The sequence below is a fragment of the Primulina tabacum genome, chromosome 11, assembly GCF_025594145.1.
Source record: "Primulina tabacum isolate GXHZ01 chromosome 11, ASM2559414v2, whole genome shotgun sequence".
NCBI lineage: Eukaryota > Viridiplantae > Streptophyta > Magnoliopsida > Lamiales > Gesneriaceae > Primulina > Primulina tabacum.
This window is the reverse complement of record NC_134560.1, coordinates 36,539,539-36,562,068: the sequence shown is the minus strand read 5'-3', so window position 1 is coordinate 36,562,068 and position 22,530 is coordinate 36,539,539. Positions and strand designations below refer to the sequence as shown.

At 37.8% G+C, this 22,530-nt stretch overlaps 1 protein-coding gene and 1 pseudogene across 1 annotated transcript; both read left to right on the top strand.

Moving 5' to 3' along the window:
• The first annotated feature begins 286 nt into the window (after nucleotides 1-286).
• LOC142517897 (threonine--tRNA ligase, mitochondrial 1-like) lies at nucleotides 287-7,912 on the top strand. Its single transcript, XM_075620398.1, has 20 exons — nucleotides 287-502; nucleotides 582-819; nucleotides 938-997; nucleotides 1,341-1,430; nucleotides 1,675-1,749; nucleotides 1,852-1,980; nucleotides 2,056-2,145; nucleotides 2,248-2,336; nucleotides 2,423-2,519; nucleotides 2,603-2,689; nucleotides 3,080-3,164; nucleotides 4,574-4,668; nucleotides 4,829-4,861; nucleotides 4,938-5,024; nucleotides 5,404-5,496; nucleotides 5,630-5,722; nucleotides 5,932-6,153; nucleotides 6,619-6,690; nucleotides 7,298-7,369; nucleotides 7,687-7,912. Exons 1-20 carry the CDS (start codon nucleotides 327-329, stop codon nucleotides 7,780-7,782), a joined length of 2,079 nt encoding a protein of 692 aa, XP_075476513.1. The 5' UTR covers nucleotides 287-326; the 3' UTR covers nucleotides 7,783-7,912.
• A 371-nt stretch (nucleotides 7,913-8,283) lies between these two features.
• On the top strand, nucleotides 8,284-21,875 carry LOC142519806 (beta-galactosidase 13-like; annotated as a pseudogene).
• The last annotated feature ends 655 nt before the right edge of the window (nucleotides 21,876-22,530 follow it).

Genomic DNA, 22,530 nt, shown 5'->3' with positions numbered 1-22,530 from the left:
ATGATAATTAATTACGTGTTTAAAATAAATGTATGTATGTAATCAAATTTAATTATATATTTACACTTAAAATATAAAAACATATAAGTAAATTGATTTAGATCATTATTTTTAAATACTTCACAATCCACTCCTTTTCCCCAAATTTCCCTTCAACGGTCACATTCCCATTGCGCCTCAGTTCTATCAAATTGCATGTTACCGCACACTGCAAGCTAAAACCCTTGCCTCGACAGTCGTCACTCACTCTACGGCTGTATATCCACCCGCCGTCGCCGCAGCCGCAGCCGCCGCCGCAGCCGCAGCCGCCGCCGCTTTTTTTCCCAATGGGTGATTCCGCGGCCGACCCTAAATTCAAGCCTAACTCAAGCCCTGCGTCACCTACTTTCATGAGGGATGAAGCATATCTCCAAACTGTCATCAACAGGCGCATCGAACTTTTCCAAGCCATCCAAAATCAGCAAAACATCAATCGCCTCACCCTTTCTTCCGACCTTATCCGGTAAAACCCGTCATTGGATTTTCATTTCTTGATCATTTTCCTGAGTTCTTTTTAATTTTTTGTTCTTGGCTTAAATTAGGATTACATTACCGGATGGGAAAGTGAAAGAAGGGAAGAAGTGGAGTACGACGCCTCACGATGTTGCCAAGGAGATATCGAAGAGCTTGGCGTCCAGTGCACTGATTGCGAAAGTGGATGGGGTTTTGTGGGATATGAGCCGGCCGTTGGAAGGGGATTGTAAGCTTGGGCTCTTCACCTTTGACAGTGATGAAGGCCGGGATACTTTCTGGCATTCGAGTGCTCATATTCTCGGCGAGGTAGGATTTGCTATTTCTCCTATGTGATCTTGTCAATCCTTTTGAAATGCATACTTTGTATATTTGTTTGTTTTTACTCGTGATTGTAATAATGATTCATTGATGGTTTCTTTTGTAGTCTTTGGAGCAGACGTATGGGTGTAGATTATGCATAGGACCATGTACAACGAGAGGCGAGGTGATACCTTTATTCTTGATATCTTACCTTGATAGTTGAATCTGAAGTTTTTAGAAAGAAATGGTCGTTTTAGATTTTCTTTGTTTAACTTTTCCTCACACGCCTTATTTGAATATGATATACGGTTACAAAAGTCTCTGCTTTGATTGGAGTCTTTATTAAAAACCAAATGATTTTGCTAATTAAGGGACCAACAGTACATGTTTATTCATGCTCATGTAAAAATTTAAGCTGTGTGTGACCATCTCCATTGGTCACCCCTGGCTCCCCCAGTGGCTTCCTCGCTCTCAAATATCATACAAACTATTAGTAAATTGTTTTGAATCGGTTGTATGACTTGCAGGGTTTTTATTATGATGCGTTTTATGGTGATATTGGCTTAAATGAAGACCACTTTAAGCAGATTGAAGCTGCGGCAAAGAAAGCAGTTGATGTATGTTTCTTTTTATTTTTTGAAATCGGGTATAGTTTAATCTTAGTGCCTATGTGGTTGTAAATCACACCTGGCTTCTCTTAATGGTAACACAGATAGGTTTATGTTACCTGCAGCTCTCTATCTGCATGTGTGTGTGACTGTGTTTGTGAGTTCTATTTAATTCTGCTCTACCTAAAAATTACCAGTTTTCATCACTTGTTCATGGTATTTTCAGTGTTCTATACTGTTCCTTGTGCATTAGGAAAAACAACCATTTGAACGCATTGAAGTTACAAGGGATCAAGCTCTTGACATGTTTTCAGACAATCTATTCAAGGTCTATAAACTTGCAAGTTGTCATAGATTGTGCCAATGTTTTAGTTTTTGATTCAATATGTATTTGAAAATACACGTTATATCTTCTCTCATTTTTTATCAGGTTGAAATTATCAAGGATTTACCTGAGGATAAAACTATCACCGTATACCGATGTGGTCCCTTGGTTGATCTATGTCGTGGACCCCACATACCCAACACATCTTTTGTGAAAGCGTTTAGTTGTTTGAAGGTGAGATCTGACAATATTAGCTAGGAGAATATCCACATTCATCAAGATTAAAGTTAATCTTTTTTTGTATATTAGGCATCATCTGCATATTGGCGTGGAAATAAAGATCGCGAAAGCTTGCAAAGAGTTTACGGAATATCTTTTCCAGACCAAAAACGTTTGAAGGTGACATTTGCCTCTGTCTCTTAATGGCTAGCATACAAGATACCTGTTATTTGCATTAGACCATCATCCTTTCAGTGATTTTCTTATGGTCAAGTCTTGCAGGAGTACAAAGCCATGCTGGAAGAAGCTAAGAAATATGACCATCGAGAGCTCACCAAGAAGCAAGAGCTTTTCTTTTTTCACCCTCTCAGGTAAGAATTTGAGACACCTAGCTTACTGCAAATATGCGGGGGGTAAGTTCATAACTTCTATTAGATATTTATTTTCTGCTATTTAGCCCTGGAAGTTGTTTCTTCCTACCTCATGGTGCTCGAGTTTGCAACAAGTTACTGGAATTTATAAGAAGTCAATATTGGAAGCGAGGTTATGAAGAGGTAAATAATGCAATTTTCCCTGAGACTACGAGGAACTATGCATGCTTATCATTTTGTTGCAACTTGTTTCCTTATTTTGATAGGTATGGTCTCCAAACATGTATAATATGCAACTCTGGGAAACATCAGGTCATGCTGCAAACTACAAGGAGAATATGTTTGTGTTTGAGGTTGGACTTTTTCCTTTGGTCTCTGTAAATCTTTGATATATATTTTTTTTAATCTTTTTGAGGGAATAAGGTGATTGAGTTATCTTTCTTTTCACATTCACAATATTTTATGAATGTCTGGTTAAGTAACTTCCTGTATTGAAATAGATTGATCACTTAATCAGTGATAGTTTATGATGTTTTGAGAAAATTAAGTTCAATTAGATTACCTTTCCTTTTACGATATACTATTTTTTTATGCATGCCAACATTAAATTTGAAGGGTGCTGCTACTTCTTAAGCAAGTATGCAAGTGTTCTCTTTCTCGTGTAGTAAGTTAGAGTTTGATGAATTTCGGGTTATTTTTATCCGATATGCTTGATGAAAAGGTGTTTCTGAATTCCATTGCAGGTTGAGAAACAAGAATTTGGGTTAAAGCCAATGAATTGCCCTGGACATTGTTTAATATTTGATCATAGAGTTCGATCATATAGAGGTTAGTATCACATTATGTTCTTTTGCATCTTTTTGAATAGCTTGAATACGTCAGATGCTGTGGGATTGAGATGATTATCGAGGCATGGACTGAACATACTGTATTTACCTATTGGCTGGTTTTGTATTTATTTTCCTTACTGAATATGCTAGCTAATTGATGCAGGATAGTCTTATTAATATAATGCACATATTTTCTATTTATTTATTGATTTTATTCACTTTCTCTATGATGTAAATATCATTTTTGGCTTGCAATTTTGTTTGAAAAGTGCAGCCTGTTTATTTTTTCTCTTCAGATGTGTTGATTACTTTTTTGGCAAATATTTTGGTCATTTTTTTTTATGTTCTTTGGGTTTTGTTTCAGTATTTTCGTGGAATAGTTAGTTACATTTCTGAAAAAGAATGCGACAATTTGTTATAAACTTATATGTTAATTTGTTGATAGAGGGAGACATTTTCTATCGAATGGGCCTTGTCATCTAATAATGTGTTGGTAAAAGTGGTGCCACATGATTTTAATTTTTTTGTAGTATATGAGATGTTTTAAATTTTATGAATTTAGTGAGTTGGGTTAGCAGCAGCCCATCATAAAATATGTAGTTTTTGGCAGTAAAGGAAAAAAAGACTTGAACATAATGATTTAATAAAGGAATTGTAAGAATGGGTGAAATTCATTTTCAAAGAAGAAACCGGAAATAAGGTAGATATATACTTTTCATTTTAGGGACATTCAAAGTTGTATTTCAGAAATGTAATAAAATATTTCAATTTCCAATGTAATCTGATGTCAGTTACATGTGGAAGACAAAGGCCTTGTCACGAGCTGGGCTCAAACTAGCACCTCAGGAAGGAAAAGACATACCCAGCTCATGGTTTATTAGAAGCCCACAAGACATGCAGCTGGGCTCAGGTCTCAGCCCTTGCATCTCGACACAGGACAAAGCGCAGTACTTTGATGTAGCGTGTGCGTTAATTGTGAGGCCCTAGCCTTGGTATGCGTTAAAGGCTCAATGCACTTTTTAAACTTGTCTCAGATGTATAGATAGTAAATCTAGTTGAAATGATAGTAAATCTAGGTGAAATGCACGATTATAGTTATTCATTTTTGCTAGTAGACTAATGAGTATTTGTTTTATGCTACTCGATATTTGCGAGGTACAATATTTGGTTATGTATTTGATTTTTTTATTTATATTTTAAAATTTTTTTCTATATTATCCTTATAGCACCTCACTTTGATCAGGCGTTTGTCACACAATGTCCCTTGCTCATCAGCCCTAGAGTATCCATGTGTTTAATGAGCGTTGCTCTTCTAATGACCATGACGCACCCCGACAAACTCCCAATCCTTCTGATCATTACAAATGATAATTATTTTAATTATTCCCTTATAATTTTACATTTCAGAACTTCCACTTCGCTTGGCTGATTTTGGGGTCTTGCATAGAAACGAAGCAAGTGGGGCACTTACTGGTTTGACTCGTGTCAGGAGATTCCAACAGGTTTGCTGAGCATCGTATTATGAATTTGGGTAACAAAAGATTGAGAAATGTTCATCCTTGCTTGGATGAGCATGTCAGTTTTTTAAGTCTTTACTTTGATGCCATACAAGTTTTTGTTCTGTGACTGATTGATGTAATTGACAACGGGGTTTTGGTACAGGATGATGCTCACATCTTCTGCAGGGAGTCCCAGGTGAGATATTTTCATGCACACTTCTGGCTGTTATTCATGTAAAATGTGATTTTTGACTTTTTCTTGTAATCATCAGATAAAAGATGAAGTCAAGGGTGTTCTAGAATTCATCGGTCACGTGTACAAAATATTTGGATTCACCTTCGACTTGAAGTTATCTACGGTAATGGGATTCTGTTCATGATATTGGAATGTCCATTTTATTTTGACCATTTGGGCACATAGGACAAATAATACAGGTGATTTACTTCCATGCTATAATGCTGGTTGAGATTTTCGCACGTTTGTTGATGTCTCTCCCTATTTTCCTTTAAAGACATAGGGTCATGTGAAAAAAATGAAAGAAGGGATTGATAGAAACTCAAAATATAGGATAACAATTACCCATTCCCTGAAAAATGAATGAAATGAATGGTGGAAACTCAAAATATAGGATAACAAGCATAAATTCAACTGTATACTAGTGCTGTTACACTATGACATGATCAACTCTAGCTATTAAAGAAGAAAAAAGTAATAATATTATGGTTTTTGTGCTACAGAGACCAGAAAAATATCTTGGAGACATACTGACATGGGAAAAGGCTGAAGCTGCTCTTGCAGAAGCGTTGAATGAGTCTGGCAAGCCCTGGGAGGTAGTTTTTTCATAGCAGCGCACAAATTAAGTTGTCGCATTTTGCTTTCTATTGAAGATTTATTGAATCGGCCCTTGTTATGCTTGTGTTATATTTTACTCCCTCGAACTAACCTTCAGATCCTTTATATTAGATAAATGAAGGTGATGGAGCATTTTATGGACCAAAGATTGACATCAGTGTTTCTGATGCAATGAGGAGAAAATTTCAGTGTGCAACACTTCAGGTTTACAGTGATATTACTGCCTAGTTTATTCTATCCCGATCCCCTGTATCATGCCAGCGAAATACAAGTTAAGATGACCATGAATTATCAGGTGATCAATGTGTCATTAAAATGAGATGGTAAAATTAAACAAATTAAAATATGCTTTATCAAATTCAGTTTTTAATATTTAAAGATTATTTTCATTGTGAAGTAATGGACTTTTTCAGCTGGACTTCCAACTTCCTGCCCGTTTCAATTTATCTTACTCGGCAGAAGATGAAACTAAGAGGGAGAGGCCTGTTATGATACATAGAGCCATTCTTGGCTCCGTTGAGCGAATGTTTGCAATACTTTTGGAGCATTATAAGGGTAAATGGCCATTTTGGCTCAGTCCACGCCAAGCAATAGTTTGCCCTGTCTCTGACAAGTCACAGGCATATGCGCTGCAGGTTGAGTGTCTGAGCTTTTGTGTCCTTGATTTTCTTTCTAAAATTTGCCATAGCTTATTGGGTTGAGGATGGGACATAAACAGAAGTATTTGCAGTTATGGGCCCCTCCAAAATCAATTAAAAACTTGACTAGCACATTTGGTTACTAGTGTTGTTGAGTTGGATCTGACAGGGTTTCAGTTTGAGTATTGATTCAAAGTTCCGTCTCTTTTGTACATTTACTCAAGGTATTAGGTTGCAGTAAGCACGTCTTTCCTCCTCTCATGGTGGTATAAGTTGTAATTCGCCTTTTCACATGTTTGGTCATTTTCGTCTTTTGAATAGTTGTCCCTGAAGACGTTTTTCACCATGAAAGATTAGGTTAAAATAATTCCATTTTCATCTGCTATTGATTTCTGAAAGATCTTAGTTTTCTGATCCCTAGTAGGTATTTCCCTGAAATCTTTGAATTCCTATTGAATGTAGGTTCATGACCGCATACATGATGCTGGATTTTATGTTGATGTTGATACAAGTGATCGAACAATCAATAAAAAGGTATGTATGGTTTGTTTCAGTTTCAGGACGGTCAGTTCTTAGTATCTGATGATGAAGTGTTCCTTGTTCTGCTAAAAGCTTACTTGTAATCATTAACCTTACGAAATACTGTGAGTTCTGCTTCTTCTTGTCGATGTATGTGCTGACAAAACAATCTTGTGCTATGATGATCGAGCTTATACTTTCTATCATTTGATATTTTCATCGAGAGCCTCAGATCTGACCCCATTTGTCTCCCGTTGGGGTTCACTTTAGATGATGGCCTGTGTACTCTTGAGGGTTTTCTTTTTTTCCTTTCGTTTTTTTTTTTGTGTGGTTGCATGATTCATAGAGAGACAATTGTATTCATTTCTAGTAGAAGATCGTTGAATATGTTCTAATAGACTAGAAAGGAGCCAGAAAAATTATCTGCATCATGGATCCATGTTATCCTCCTGCTAATTTCTAATGAAATGCTGAAGTTCCATGAGAAGCATAAAATCGATCTGTGAGCTAAACAAAACATCTGCCCGCAGATAGTAGACTCGCGATTCTAATTTTAGAAGTTCAACATATGTCATGATGATTTTGTTATTTATGCTAACACGTTGGTTGTGGGAACTTAAAGGTACGAGAAGCTCAATTGGCACAATACAACTATATATTAGTCGTTGGCGAGAAAGAAGTTGGAACTGGACAGGTGACATCCACATCCCATCGACATGTATCTGTTTTTATCTTGCATAGAATATTTTATCAAGAAAACAGGTTTTGAAGGTGTCTGATAGACATTGTGCATTTAAAAAACCTTCAAGAACTCAGGTTTTGTAGTAGTACATGCAGACGCAAGATTTTCAAATTTTGGTGGAGAAATAGAACTTCCTGAGTGGGAAACAAATGCTATTGTTTTTATGAGATTAAACATTGTTTAATTCATCCATTGTCAGCTCAGTGCTCCTAAACTCTTTGTTTTGTATTTTACTATTCCCTATATTGATTTCTTGTCTCTATTTCTAGGTGGCGGTCAGAGTTCGAGATAACAACGATGCTAACCTGAAGAGTATCGAAGATCTTGTGAATCACTTCAAGGATGAAGTGGCAGCTTATAGGTAGTGTAGTCCCTTTTGTTACTGGAAAGAATCACGTGTTCCCGCTTTATTTGCTATTGTTATTTAACTGTTCTTGTTGAACAAAGAAATTTGGTGTATACGAATACATAATATTTTTTTTTACACTTCCATTTTGTAATTTGAGTTGAGGCTGTCGGGATATGATATATTTTGATTTAAATTTACAAAAAACAACATTCGATTTTGTAAGCACGTTAAAGATTAGTCATTCAACTCTGGCAATAAAAATTCTTCACGCGCTTCCGTTCGAAAGGTTACATTTAGGTGACACCTTGTGTGTTAAAAACATTCCTAATATTAAGGAAAGAGTACACAAAACAAACAAAATCGATTCAATTCTTTGCAAAAGAAATAAGAAGATATTATTATACTTTGATAAGCTTTGGGTGTGGAAACCATTTAGCAAGCAAACCAACCAAGTGTTGCAGCAGTGCATTCCAATTGTTCTTGTTATCGTTCATACCTTGTCACGGTGACTGGAATAATGGCTTTGGAAAGAGGCAGATCGGATTTTTTCTTTTGCAGTTCTGTGAAACTTGGCTGTGTAAATAACCGTACTGGAACTCGACTTCAAGCACAGAAAGGGAAGATGATACTTCTTGTTAAATTGAGTTGGTCAGGTTTGTTGAGGCTTATCTGATCAGCAATTTTTGGTTTTCCATCGATGCAAGAGCAGCTTGTGTCGAGCCAATCAAAAGCTCGGGGACCAACCGTATGATTACCGTTAATTTGAAAAAGCAGCAAAACATGTAAGTGGAAAATACCCTTGTACAAGGGTCTGCACTCAATCTGTTGTATCAAAGGCTCATGATATAGGAATCAAATCTCTTGTACCAACACCTCGGCGTCTGTTTGAGACCGTACAGAGATTTGTTCAACCTGCAAATCAAGTTCCCTTTGCCTTTTCCACAAAATCTTTTGGCTGGAGCATACAGATTTTTTCTTCAAGATCTTCATGAAGAAATACTGTTTTCAAATCTAGATGTTCTAAATGTAGATCAAACACCGCACATAATGCCAGAACTACTCTGACTGTTGTAAGCCGAACCACAGAAAAAATATCCCATTGAAGTCAATGCCTTCTTTCTGAGCATATCATTTTACCACCAATCTAGCACGATACCGATCCACTTGGTTATTGCCATCACGCTTGATCTTATATACCCATCGGTTACCAACGGGTTTCCTCCCTCGTGATAGTGTAACAAGATACCAAGTTTTATTCTTGTCTAATGCCTCCAACTTTTCTTACATTGCTATCATCAACAAGGATACATCTGAGCTTTGAGTAGCCTCGTGAAAACTCGATGGCTCACCATACTTTGATAATAGACAATATGCAATATTGCTTTCAGTGACATAATCTGAAAGCCAACCTGGTGTTCTTCTGTCTCGAGTTGACTGCCTCACATTGGAAACCTCAGACTCAACATGTTCTTGTTCTTCGTGCTCTGGTATTGCTTCACAAGAAATTTGGCATTCGTCCATCTTATTTTCCACCTGAAATATAGTTGTTTCTGAATTCAGCTTGCCTTTGTCTCCCTTTACTTTATCTTCCTCGAATATAACATCTACTGCTGATGACAAACTTGTGAACAGTAGGATCCCACAAGCGAAATCCCTTTACTCCATCAGCATAACCCAAGAAGATATATTTTTTGGATTTCGAATCCAACTTCGATCTTTCTTGCTCATTGTACAGAACATACACAGGACTTCCAAATGTATGCAAATGAGAATAATCTGTCGGCTTCCCAGTCCATATCTCCATCAATCTTCAGATCAATCGCCACTGAAGGAGAACGATTGATAGTATAACAAAGCGGTTTTGACTGCTTCTGCCCAAAATGACTTTTCTAGACCTGCAGTCCTCAACATAGCTCTTGTTCTGTCCAACAAGTTCATGTTCATCCGTTCCGCCACTCCATTCTGTTGAGGTGTGCTGCGTTCTTGACTAATAACCACACTAAGGCATCTGCAACAATCAACTTCAGGGGTGTGGACTATTACCTACCTGCTAAATCCATCAGCATCCTCCCTGATTGCAAGACTGTAGTTTTCAACACTCAAACAGTAAAAGAAACTCGAATGTTTTTGTGCTCTTACTGTGAAAGGTTTAATTTCAGGACTCCCGATTCTTCTCTTCGCATACATCCGCAGGTTGTTGCACAACATAGTTCAAGAAATTTCCACGCATCAAAGAAAGCAAAGGTCACAAAATGGGAGATGTACAAGGAAAGTATTCCTAGTATCAAGGACTTGGAAGTAAGAGCAAGACGCCTAAGGAACTGTATGGCTTCACAAGAGATACATCAGATTATGCTTGGTACAGCACCAGGTACGCACGCATAAAAGGGACAGAAGGAAATGAATGTATGCATAGAAGAAAAGGAGATGATCTTTATTGTTGATATTGTGTAGAATCTCGTTTGAAAGGCGTGACTTGCCAATGCGTGCTGATATCCTTCCAGTCCTTCAGATTGCAAGTCTTGGACATGCTTTGCTTGCGTTTGTCAATGGGGAATACATTGGTATTTTAATGAGAAATCTGTAGTCATCAAATACTTTTGCCGAAAATGAAAGTTCTTTCTTCTATAAGGATTTCTATATTGTTTTTCCAGGATTCGGGCATGGAAGCAACATTGAAAAGAGCCATGTTTTAAGCAAGCCAATAAACTTGAAGCCTGGAGTTAACGATATTACATTGTTGGCAATGACAGTTGGTTTCCCTGTAAGTTACTTGTTACATGGTCCACATTCGCTTTATAAATAAATATATAGTGATCTGATAAAACCAGTTTTTTGGGTTTCGATCCTTCTATCGGACTTGTGGCATAACATTAATACATGTGTTCATTGTTGACACGGTAGAATAACGACATGCGCAAGAACTATTATCAAATGACTCAAATCAGTATTGACAATATGAATATACGATCATATTTGCATCAGAGACTGAATCAAGATATGTTCATTGAATATGAGCTGTTGTGGATGTTGGTCTTTTAAGTTGTGGGAAAAATTAACTATCTTCCATTTAATTCACTGATAGCTATGGGCTGACTAGTTAACATAATGACTTTTTCCATCAAACAAGAAAGTTTTTTGTGAATTCAAGTTCTTTTCTTCATGTTTAACTAATGCATTTTTCTTAACAAGGAGTTTTTCTAGAAAGATTAAATATTAATTTGAAATACAGAACAGTGGAGCATACATGGAGAGGAGGTTTGCAGGTCCAAGAGCTGTCGCACTACATGGTTTAATGTCTGGAACTCTAGATATTACTATGAATCACTGGGGCCAACAGGTAACGCACAAATGACGAGTTGGACATGTAGAGTTTATGCAATTGATTCACAACTTCGAAATTGAGTTGAGATGAAATAAATGTCCAGGTTGGTGTAGCTGGAGAGAAGATGCAACTATACACAGAAGAAGGATCAAGCAAGGTTCAATGGGTACCTTCTAATGGGCCAGGCGGAGCCGTCACCTGGTACAAGGTAACTGATTATCAATAGAAAAGACATAAAATTATGAAGAATTTTAACGTATATAGATAGTTTTTAGTTCAAGAGAAGAGCAAAAGTTACACAATATGTGCTTTTGATCGGACATGGATATTTCAATGCCCCAGAAGGTACCAGCCCAGTTGCCATCAGAATGACAAGTATGGCGAAGGGCATGATCTGGGTCAATGGCCAAAGCATTGGCCGATACTGGGTTTCTTACCTCTCAGCCATTGATAAGCCCACTCAAGAAGAGTAAGTTATCTCCCATGCAATGCAAATGTCTATGTTGTTGGTCCACGTGCGGAATTTGAGATAATAAAACCCGAAAATAAAGAATAAAATGGACACCGAGATTTACGTGGAAAACCCCTAAAAATTATTAGGGTAAAAACCACGGGCAAGATGAAAAGAATTTCCACTATAATATTTTGTGGTGTACAACTCACTCACTGTGTTTTCAAAGAGAACACGCACTCTCTTAATACAGGAGAACAAAATACCTCACAAATATTATAGAACTAAGCACTCAAATGCTTATAAGATGAGAGAAAACTCGAAGAAGGGATAATTTCAGAATGAAGGAGGGAGCTCTATTTATAGAGCCTCCTGTCAGTGTGAATACGCGTTAAAAATGCGTATTCATATTACCTTATGCTGAAATATTTGCCAACCATGTTTTCAAATCAGCCCCATTTCTTTGACTAATAAATGCCCACTTGGCTGACATTTCTCCCACTTGGAGATTTGATTGAGAATCAAACATATCTCCACACATCCTTTCAATCTTGCCATTACCTGCTGCTTACGTTTCTGCTAGGCCACTTGAGGATCTACACCACTCAAACTTATCAGTGTTCACTGGCTTGGTCAAAAAATCAGCTATGTTGTCCTTCGTATGGATCTTCTGCATATCCACGCTTCCTTCTTCTACTATTTCTCGTACAAAGTGAAATTGTACTCTAATGTGTTTCGTCATAGAATGAAAGGCTAGATTCCTTGCGATGTGCAAGGCACTCTGACTGTCACAAAACAAAGGAACATTCTCTTGTTTGTGTCCGATCTCCTCCAATAACCTTTTAATCCATATTGCCTCCTTGCAAGCTTGAGTAGCTGTCATATATTCTGCATCTGTTGTAGATAACGCCACAACTGTCTGCAGTTTTGAAACCCAGTTTACTGCTCCCCCTGCAAGTGTAAACAAATAACCAGTAGTAGATTTCCTCTTATCAGGATCACCTGCATAATCTGAATCGACAAAGCCCCTGAGTGTAAAATCTGATCCTCCATAACATAATGCAGCATTCGAGGTACCCTTAATGTATCTAAGGACCCTCTTAACAGTGCTCCAATGCTCTCCTCCAGGATTCGCCATATACCGACTAACTGCTCCCACTTTTAAAGCATAAAATGCATATTTATTTTATTAATTTATGTTTAATTATTTTTATGCATTACTATTGCAGGATAGAATTTATTTCACGAAATTTTAAAGCTATATGCATTAACGATTTTTAAGTTTCATTTCGCGCTCGAACGAGGATCGGAGACTGAAGAATTTTCAGGAAAATTATTTTAATTACATGATTTGTTTTTAAATATTAATTTAAGATGTTTTAAAAGTATTTTTCAAGAATTGAGATTTATTGTGTATTTTTAACCGCAAGACTTTAATTTTTATCGATACACAAATTTTAGCGAATCGGGAAAATTTTTGAGGGTTCGGCTAATATTTTCAAAATCTTTCCAACGTGAAATATTTTTCGACAGTGTGTTTGAATTTAATGGACCTACTTTTAATTTTATTAGGTTTAAAACTGTTTTTATTTTAATTTAGGCCCATTAGTTTACAATTTAATTAACCTAAACTATACTTATAAACCTAACCTACCCTACACCTAATAAATGGAAGCAACCGACACTCCCCTCCAATTATCACTCTTCTCTCCATTTTCAGCGTACCCCAGCTGTTGAGCATCTCGGTTTTCAGAGCTTTCATCAAAAAGCTTCGGTTTTCTCTTTTCGTGCAAGGAGAAATTCATCCTGCTACTCCTTTTCTCGTTCTTGTTCATCAAATCATCCAGGCACGCATTGTACTTTCGTTTCTGCATCATTCACGCCATATTTATGTTTAATGTGTGTTGTAACATGTAGAAACTTTCGATCCAGTAGCTGCACATGAGGATGTGTCGGTTTTGTTTTGTTTCATGCATTTCCACATTTACCACTCACGTTTTCGGATCTTGGTGCAAAGGGCTGCGACTCTGGATTGTTTAGGGGCTGCTGGCGATGTCAAGATGCTGACTTGAGGTTTAGAGGGGTTACTGGACGCTGCAAGGGAAAGACGAGAGGAGAGTTTCCTTTAGGATGGCTTGTTTCTTTAGGTTTTGAGCGTGCAAGGGTCGGCCAACAACTCAAGGACTTCGCCGAGCCTTAGATCAGACCCTGGTGGGTTTGAGACATGGCTTAGGACGACTCAAACATTGCTGGAACTGCCCAGAAAGCCAACCGATCGGGTATCGTAGAAAACCGCCGCGGGTAGTGCTTCCTTGGAGACTTGCGGCCGTTGGTAGAGTCTAGGCTGCAGCGGGCTGTGACCGTGATTCATGTAGGTCCAGTAGGGTCTAGTAAGACGCTAGGAGTGAGCCATGGGTGTGTGGTTGAGGGAGGAGCTCGATCATTGGGAAGGTAGCTCGATCGAGTTGTGTAGGCAATATTCGATAATTTTCTGTAAATGGCTTTGTGCAGCAGCAAATGTATCGGTTAGGCTTGGTTTAGGAGGTTCATGAAGGTCCTTGGTGAGTTATAAAGGCTGAATTATGGTGGTAGGAGAGTGGACCGAAGGAATGAAGGGGTGGAGCCATGTGTTGGATAAAGATGTGGCAAGTGGGGGTGGCCGAGAATTTATGGAAGGCAGTAGGATAGACCGAGAATTAGGAGCTTAATATGAAGGATTTAAGGCTGCAATGCGTGATTTAGGAGTGGTAACAAATGTGGGAAAAATTTGGTTTAGTTTCGATTCGATTCGGGTTAAAACCGAGACCCCGGTCCAAATTTTAAAATGAATCGATTAAGTTTTGAAACGGACTCGAGTTTACGTCTAAGAAACATTTATAAAAAAAAACCTTGGGATATTTTAAGGAGTTTGGTAAGCTTCGGGTCAATTTTAGAGTTACAGGTGTGAAACGATAATTTTTGGGTTTACAGGGGCAAAATGGTCATTTTGCACCCGGGTGAGATGTTGGTCCTGGCAGCGCCCTGAGCATATTTTATCATGTTTTTAAATGTTTATGCATCACGTTCATGAATTTTATGGAATTACGATAAATACATTGCGTGCTTGGTTTAAAGGAAAAGTTACATATATACATGTTTTTATTAAGTGATGATTATGATGATATTTTGAAGGATGAGATTTGGTTGTGACTGACGATGTATATGTATACGATGATATGAGATATGATGAGCTGAGGCCCGGGCTCAGTGGACGGGTAATGCTGTCGCTGATGTCCCTCGCCGTCGGGTACCACGGTTACATGTAGATAGATCCATCGATAGAGCTGATACGATAGAGTTGATACGAAAGTCACAACTAATGAACTGAATTCAATTAAAAAGGAAATGTTTACGTATATGATGACATGAGTTGACATGCTTTAACACGTATACGTTGATACGATGATACATGCTATGATTATTATCATGTTTTGAAAGGATACGACACGTTTACGTATATGATGACATGAGATGATATGCTTTAGACACGATATGATTTTACACAACACGTTTACGTTATACTTTTAAGTTCATGAAAGATATGTTGAGTATGATATTTTTCTCTGCTGTGTACTATGTATATGTACTTGTTATTCTTGGTACAGGTGTGTTGAGTCTTTAGACTCACTAAGCGTGTGTGATGCAGGTGAGCTTGATGATGAGGGGACTGGAGGTGCCGAACTCTGAGTAGGCAGACCTGATGGGTGACACGACCCGATGACCACATGTTTTCCGCATTACGATTTATGAGATTGAGAGGAGATGAATATTTTCATACGTTTATGATTTTAAGATTTTTTATTAGTTTATGTTTTCGTATGATTATGGATGAGTTTGATTATTTTTAAACGACGCTATTTTTACTGTCAAATGATTACGATTATTCTAAATGTTATTCGAAAATGTGAGCTTTAAAAAAAAATATTTCCGCACTTTTAAAATGGGTAGACGTTACAGTTGGTATCAGAGCAAGGGTCCTGTATAGGGTTGTGCCACCGCCAGCTTCTGCCGCTCAGTCTTCAAGCCTCAAGTCCGTAAGCTTTTATGATCTAAATGTTTTAAATGTTTTTAATGCTATCACCTGCATGTTTACATGATATACGTTTTACGGTACATGTTTATCTGTCATTATGTTTTGAGATTAGATGCTTTAAAATTTTTATGCATGTTGCGACATGAAATGAGAAATTATATGATTTTCATGCATGCTGGTTTTGTGGTGAAATTGAACATAAATAAGAATTTTGCTATTGGGCATTGGAAAAGGTTGGAAATGATTTGTCTATATTGATTTTTGGTTAGTATTACTGATGTTATACTTTTGGATCATAAGTTAATCTTGAAGATCATGAATACTTTTGGGGCATGTAGGTTTTCTAAGACAAATATTGATGGTTCATGGTTCCTAGTTGAATAAATTTTTGAGGATTTCATGTAAGGAGTAATGATTAGAAAACTACGACGATATTTGGAACTATAAAAACGTAGAATTTATTTAGGATGCATGCTCTACCTAGTTGGATTTAAGGATTTGATTGCATGAATTGAGAATTTTAAGGACATAATTGTAATAACCAATAATCTGAGGACCTAAGTGCAACAATAAAATTCTAAGGGACTATTTCGAATTTACCAAACTTTGGGATTAAATTTTGAATTTCGAGAATTTTAAGGTTTAAGGAGGCTAAGTCGAAAATTTTATGGGGACCAAAATACAAATTTCGAAAAGTTGTAGGGCCAAGAATGTAATTTTCAAGGACTTTAAGGGCCAAGTTGCCAATCTCGAAATTTTTAAGGATTAAATTAGAACTTTTGAGGAACACTTGGGTAAAATCAGTAATTATTCGAGGGTATGTGGATTGATTTTGAGTTTAATAAGTTTAAAATTATTGAACTTTATGTTACGAGAAACATATAAAATGGAATTAGGAACACAAACAACTTATGAGTAATTGTGGAATTTCGAGATTTAGGATAAATCGAATAATATTCAAGGAAAGTAAGAACTAATTTTGCAATTTTTAAGAAATTTGGGGATTTGATTAGCAGTAAGTGAGAAGCGAATAGTTTAAGTGACTGAAATTTTTGATGATTTAGATTTGAAGGGATATTTGGAACCTTGAGATATCTGGGTTATTAGATATCTGAGCTTGATGATGAGGGGACTGGAGGTGCCGAACGCTTAGTAGGCAGACCTGATGGATGACACGACCCGAGGACCACATGTTTTCCGCATTACGATTTATGAGATTGAGAGGAGATGAATATTTTCATACGTTTATGATTTTAAGATTTTTATTAGTTTATGTTTTCGTATGATTATGGATGAGTTTGATTATTTTTAAACGACGCTATTTTTACTGTCAAACGATTACGATTATTCTAAATGTTATTTCGAAAATGTGCTTTAAAAAAAAATATTTCCGCACTTTTAAAACGGGTAGACGTTACATCAAACTTCCCACTGCTGATACATATGGTACTCGAGACATCTCCATCCTCTCTGCTTCACTGCTAGGACACATCTCGGAGGATAACTTGAAGTTAACAGGAAGAGGGGTCGAAATTGGCTTACTATCTTGCATGTTGAAGCGTTGCAAGATTTTCTTCAAATAATTTTTTTGGGAAAGCCAAATCTTTCTGTTACTTCTGTCTCGATGAACTTGCATCCCTAGAATCTTGTTAGCTGATCCCAAGTCCTTCATATCAAATTCCCTAGCCAACTGTGCCTTCAATCCTTGGACCTGATCTTTGTTGGGGCCTGCTACCAACATGTCGTCCACATACAACAACAAAATGATATAATCATCACCAGACCTCTTGAAATACGTACAAGGGTCTGCACTCAATTTGTTGTACCCAAGGCTCATGATATAGGAATCAAATCTCTTGTACCAACACCTCGGCGCCTGTTTGAGACCGTACATAGATTTTTTCAACCTGCAAACCAAGTTCTCTTTGCCTTTTTCCGCAAAACCTTCTGACTAGAGCATATAAATTTCTTCTTCAAGATCTCCATGAAGAAATGCCGTTTTCACATCTAGCTCTTCTAGATGTAGGTCAAACACCGCACACAATTCCAGCACCACTCTGACTGTTGTAAGCCGAACCACAGGAGAAAATATCTCATTGAAGTCAATGCCTTCTTTCTGAGCATACCCTTTTACCACCAATCTGGCACGATACCGCTCCACTTGGTTATTGCCATCACGCTTGATCTTATAGACCCATCTGTTTCCAATGGCTTTCCTCCCTTGTGGTAGTGTAACAAGATCCCAAGTTTTATTCCTGTCTAATGCCCCCAACTCTTCTTGCATTGCTATCATCCACAAGGATACATCCGAGCTTTGAGTAGCCTCGTGGAAACTCGATGGCTCACCATCCTCTGATAATAGACAATATGCAATGTTGCTTTCAGTGACATAATCTGAAATCCAACCTGGTGGTCTTCTGTCTCGAGTTGACTGTCTCACATTGGAAACCTCAGACTCAACATGTTCTTGTTCTTCGTGCTCTGGTACTGCTTCACAAGAAACGTGACCTTCGTCCGTCTAATTTTCTACCTGAAAAATAGTAGTTTCTGAATTCGGTGTGCCTTTGTCTCCCTTTACTTTATCTTCCTCGAAGATAACATCCCTGCTGATGACAAGCTTGTGAACAGTAGGATCCCACAAGCGAAACCCCTTAACTCCATCAGCATAGCCCAAGAAGATACATTTTCTGGATTTTGAGTCCAACTTCGATCTTTCTTGCTCATTGTACAGAACGTACACAGGACTTCCGAAGATATGCAAATGAGAATAATTTGCCGGTTTCCCAGTCCACATCTCCATCGGAGTCTTCAGATCAATCGCCACTGAAGGAGAACGATTGATAATATAATAAGCGATTTTGACTGCCTCCGCCCAAAATGACTTGTCTAGACCCGCAGTCCTCAACATAGCTCTTGTTCTGTCCAACAAGGTTCTATTCATCCGCTCCGCCACTCCATTATGTTGAGGTGTGTAAGCCGTCGTGAATTGTCTCTTGATGCCCTCATGTTGACAATATGCATCAAATCCATCACTGGTATATTCTCTTCCATTGTCAGTCCTCAAACACTTGATTTTCTTTTCAGAATCAAGTTCAACCCGCGCTTTGAAATATTTGAAGACTTAGAAAACATCTGATTTCTTCTTGATTGGATACACCCGACATCTCCTAGAGAAATCATCAATGAACGAGACAAAGTATCTCGCTCCTCCTAGGGATACAACTGGTGCTTGCCAAACATCCGAATGAATCAGCTCCAATATGCTTTTGCTCCTGGCAGTTGAAGTGCCAAACTTTAATCTGTGTTGTTTACTGGTAACACAGTGCTCCCAAAAGAGTAGTGAAACTTTTGTAAGTCCCGGAAGCAGCTTCCGTTCTGAGAGAATTTTCAACCCCCGTTCTGGCATATGCCCAAGCTTTCTATGCCATAACACTGTTAATTCTTCTCCTGAACCAATTGATTCAACAGCTAGTTCTGTCTCTTTGTGTGTTTCTCCCAAAAGTACATACAGATTTGCTGCAACTTTTTCCGCCTTCATAACCACAAGCGCGACTTTCACAATTTTCATGATCCCGTTCTCGATACGAGTTTTGTACCCAATGTCATCCAATTGCCCCAATGACAAAAGATTCTTCGTCAGCCCTTTCACATGTCGTACCTCCTGTATGGTGCGAATGGTGCCATCAAACATCTTTATTTTGATAGTACCCACCCCAGCGATTTCCAAGGCATGATCATTTCCCATGAATACAGATCCTCCTGAGACTAGTTCATAATGATCAAACCATTCTCTCCGAGACGTCATGTGCCACGTCGTTCCTGAATCCATAATCCATGTGTCACAAAATTTGTGCCTTCCTTCTGCAACAGTTGCTGCTTCGCTGAATAATATTTCACCACTGCCTGAAGTATTTGCCACATTTCTTTGAGAACTTTTATCGATACCCGTACACTCTTTCTTGAAGTACCCTTTACCGCCACATTTAAAGCAGTGAATATTTTTCTTCTTACTTCTCGACTTTGATCTACCTCGCCTTTGGCTCCCACTGGAGTCACGCTCCATGAATCTTCCTCTTATCATCGGCAAAGCCTCTGCCCGCTTCGAAGTTACCAACCTGTCTTCCTTATTCTTGCGCCGGCTTTCTTCTCTGAGAACCGCAGTTAAGACATTGTCGAATCTTAGAAAGCCCATAAGAATATTGTTGGTAATGTTGATGATAAGTTGATCATATGAATCTGGTAGACTTTGAAGTAGAAGTTCCGCACGTTCATTTTCCCCTATTTTATGCCCCATGGAAGTGAGTTGGGCAAATAGAGTATTTAGTGTATTGATATGGTCGGTCATCGATGAAGATTCCTCCATCCGAAGAGTATAAAGCCTTCTCTTTAGGAAAATCATGTTGTGTAGCGACTTGACCTCGTACATCTTTGTCAGAGTATCCCAGATAACTTTTGCTGTTTTTATCTCAGAGATACTTGACAAAACTTCGTCAGCTATAGTCAAGTGTAAATTGGCAACATCATTATCATTCATCTCGTTCCACTTTCCATCATCTGTAATCTCCACCGGTCTATCTCCAATAGCCGCCCTTTCTTAAAACTGCTTGTATCTTTATTTTCCACAGCATAAAATTGCTTCCGTTGAACTTTGCTATCTCGTACCTTCCCGCCATTATGCCTACAACAATTTTAGTAGACTGGACAAAATAATCCCGCCTTAAAAAAAAATCTCAAAAAATCTTTTTCTGATGTGGAAGATCAGTCTAGGCTGCAACCACATAGCATAATCAGAATTTTAAGAAAATTTAAACCAAGGCTCTGATACCACTTGTTGGTCCCACATGCGGAATTTGAGATAATAAAACCCGAAAATAAAGAATAAAATGGACACCGAGATTTTTGTGGAAAACCCCTAAAAATTATTAGGGTAAAAACCACGGGCAAGATGAAAAGAATTTTAACTATAATATTTTGTGGTGTACAACTCACTCACTGTGTTTTCAAAGAGAACACGCACTCTCTTAATACAGGAGAACAAAACACCTCACAAATATTATAGAACTAAGCACTCAAATGCTTATAAGATGAGAGAAAACTTGAATAAGGGATAATTTCAGAATGAACGAGAAGCTCTATTTATAGAGACTCCTGTCAGTGTGAATACCGTTAAAAACGCGTATTCATATTTCCTTATGCTTAAATATTTGACTAATAAATGCCCACTTGGCAGACACATGTCCCACAAACAAGATTGGAGAACTATATATATATTTCACAGCATCATCAACTTCAAGATGCTATTCGAATTTTCAGGTATCATATCCCAAGATCATACCTGAAGCCGAAGAGGAATCTGTTGGTGATATTCGAAGAGACAGGAGGGATCCCAGAAAAAATAGAAATCTTGACAGTGAACAGAGATACAATCTGCAGAGTGATTACAGAGTACCACCCACCTAACATAAAGACGTGGGAAAGGAAAAACAACCAATTCAGAGCGGTGGTGGACCCTATGAAGGCAGCGCACCTGGTCTGCCCGGACAAGAAAGTCATCAGTGCCGTCGAATTGGTGAGCTTCGGAGAGACTGAAGGCGCATGCGGTGCTTTCATACCTGGGAAATGCGATTCTTCCAAGGCTCACAAAGTTGTCGAAGAGGTATAAATTTTTCTCTCATTACATACGGTGCCCAAGGGTGCAGAGTCGAATCTACCACCCCTTGGGACAATACCATCGAGTTAACGTGTCATGACCACGACTACGATCACGACTAAAATACATACGTTACAATACTTGTATTGTCTCACTAATTTGTTGGGTTGAATAACAGCAATGCTTGGGCAAGACCGAGTGCACGATTCCATTTGAAAGAGAAGTGCTTGTCGATGCAGACAAGGATTTTTGCCCTGATATCGCCAAAACACTTGCTATCCAAGTCAGATGCGCACACTCACAGAAGAACAGTGTTTAAATCTATATTTTGTCGTAATTTAATGCCGGATTGCATGAAATAACAAGGCGGGTGTTTCGACAGTTTTGATTTGTTTCTGTTTCATTTTATTCATTCGATACTGACAATTATTAGCATAGAGCAATCATTGGTAGCATCGAAGAGTTTTCACAACTGTCATATGTGCTTTTGTCGATTAGAATCGTAATGGAATATCACTGATATACAAATAAGACAAAAACCTGTGTGAAGTGGTTTCACGGGTCGTATTTTGTGAGACGAATTTCTTATTTGAGTCAACCATTAAAAAGTATTACTTTTTACGTTAAGAGTATTACTTTTTATTGTGAATATCGGTAGAGTTGACCCGTCTTACAGATAAAGATTTGAGACCGTCTCACAAAAAACTTACTCTTACAATAAATATCATCAAGCCATCGCCTTCATCAGTTAATTGTTCCCAATACAATGCTATATTTATGTTTAAAATAATAAAGAATTAGCATTTCTAAGAATACGTAGTTTACCATTTCTTAGAAAATTTTCATATTTTTTCTCGAATTTTGGTTCATTTGAAATATTTGAATTCGTTTACATGTTATTCTAAAATAAATGCTCGAAATATATTCATTTAACATGTAATTATACTATATTAATAAAATAATAAAAACTCGCTAACGAAGATATGTTTAATAAGATTGTAAACAAATCAAATTGACTCGAAAAATATTGATTTTTATTTAAAATTTATCGAATTTGAGCGTATATTATTTTGTTAGATAATATCGACCAAACAAAATGTCGAGAGCAGTTGATCAGTTAACAGAATGTGGGCCCAATATGGGCCCAAGCCCAAAGCAAAAATCCGCAACTTAACACAAAGAAAAAGACACGTACGCTTTACTCGTTTACACTCAACCCCGCAAAATGCTCATCCGGTCCGGGAGATCCAAAATGTGAAATTACCG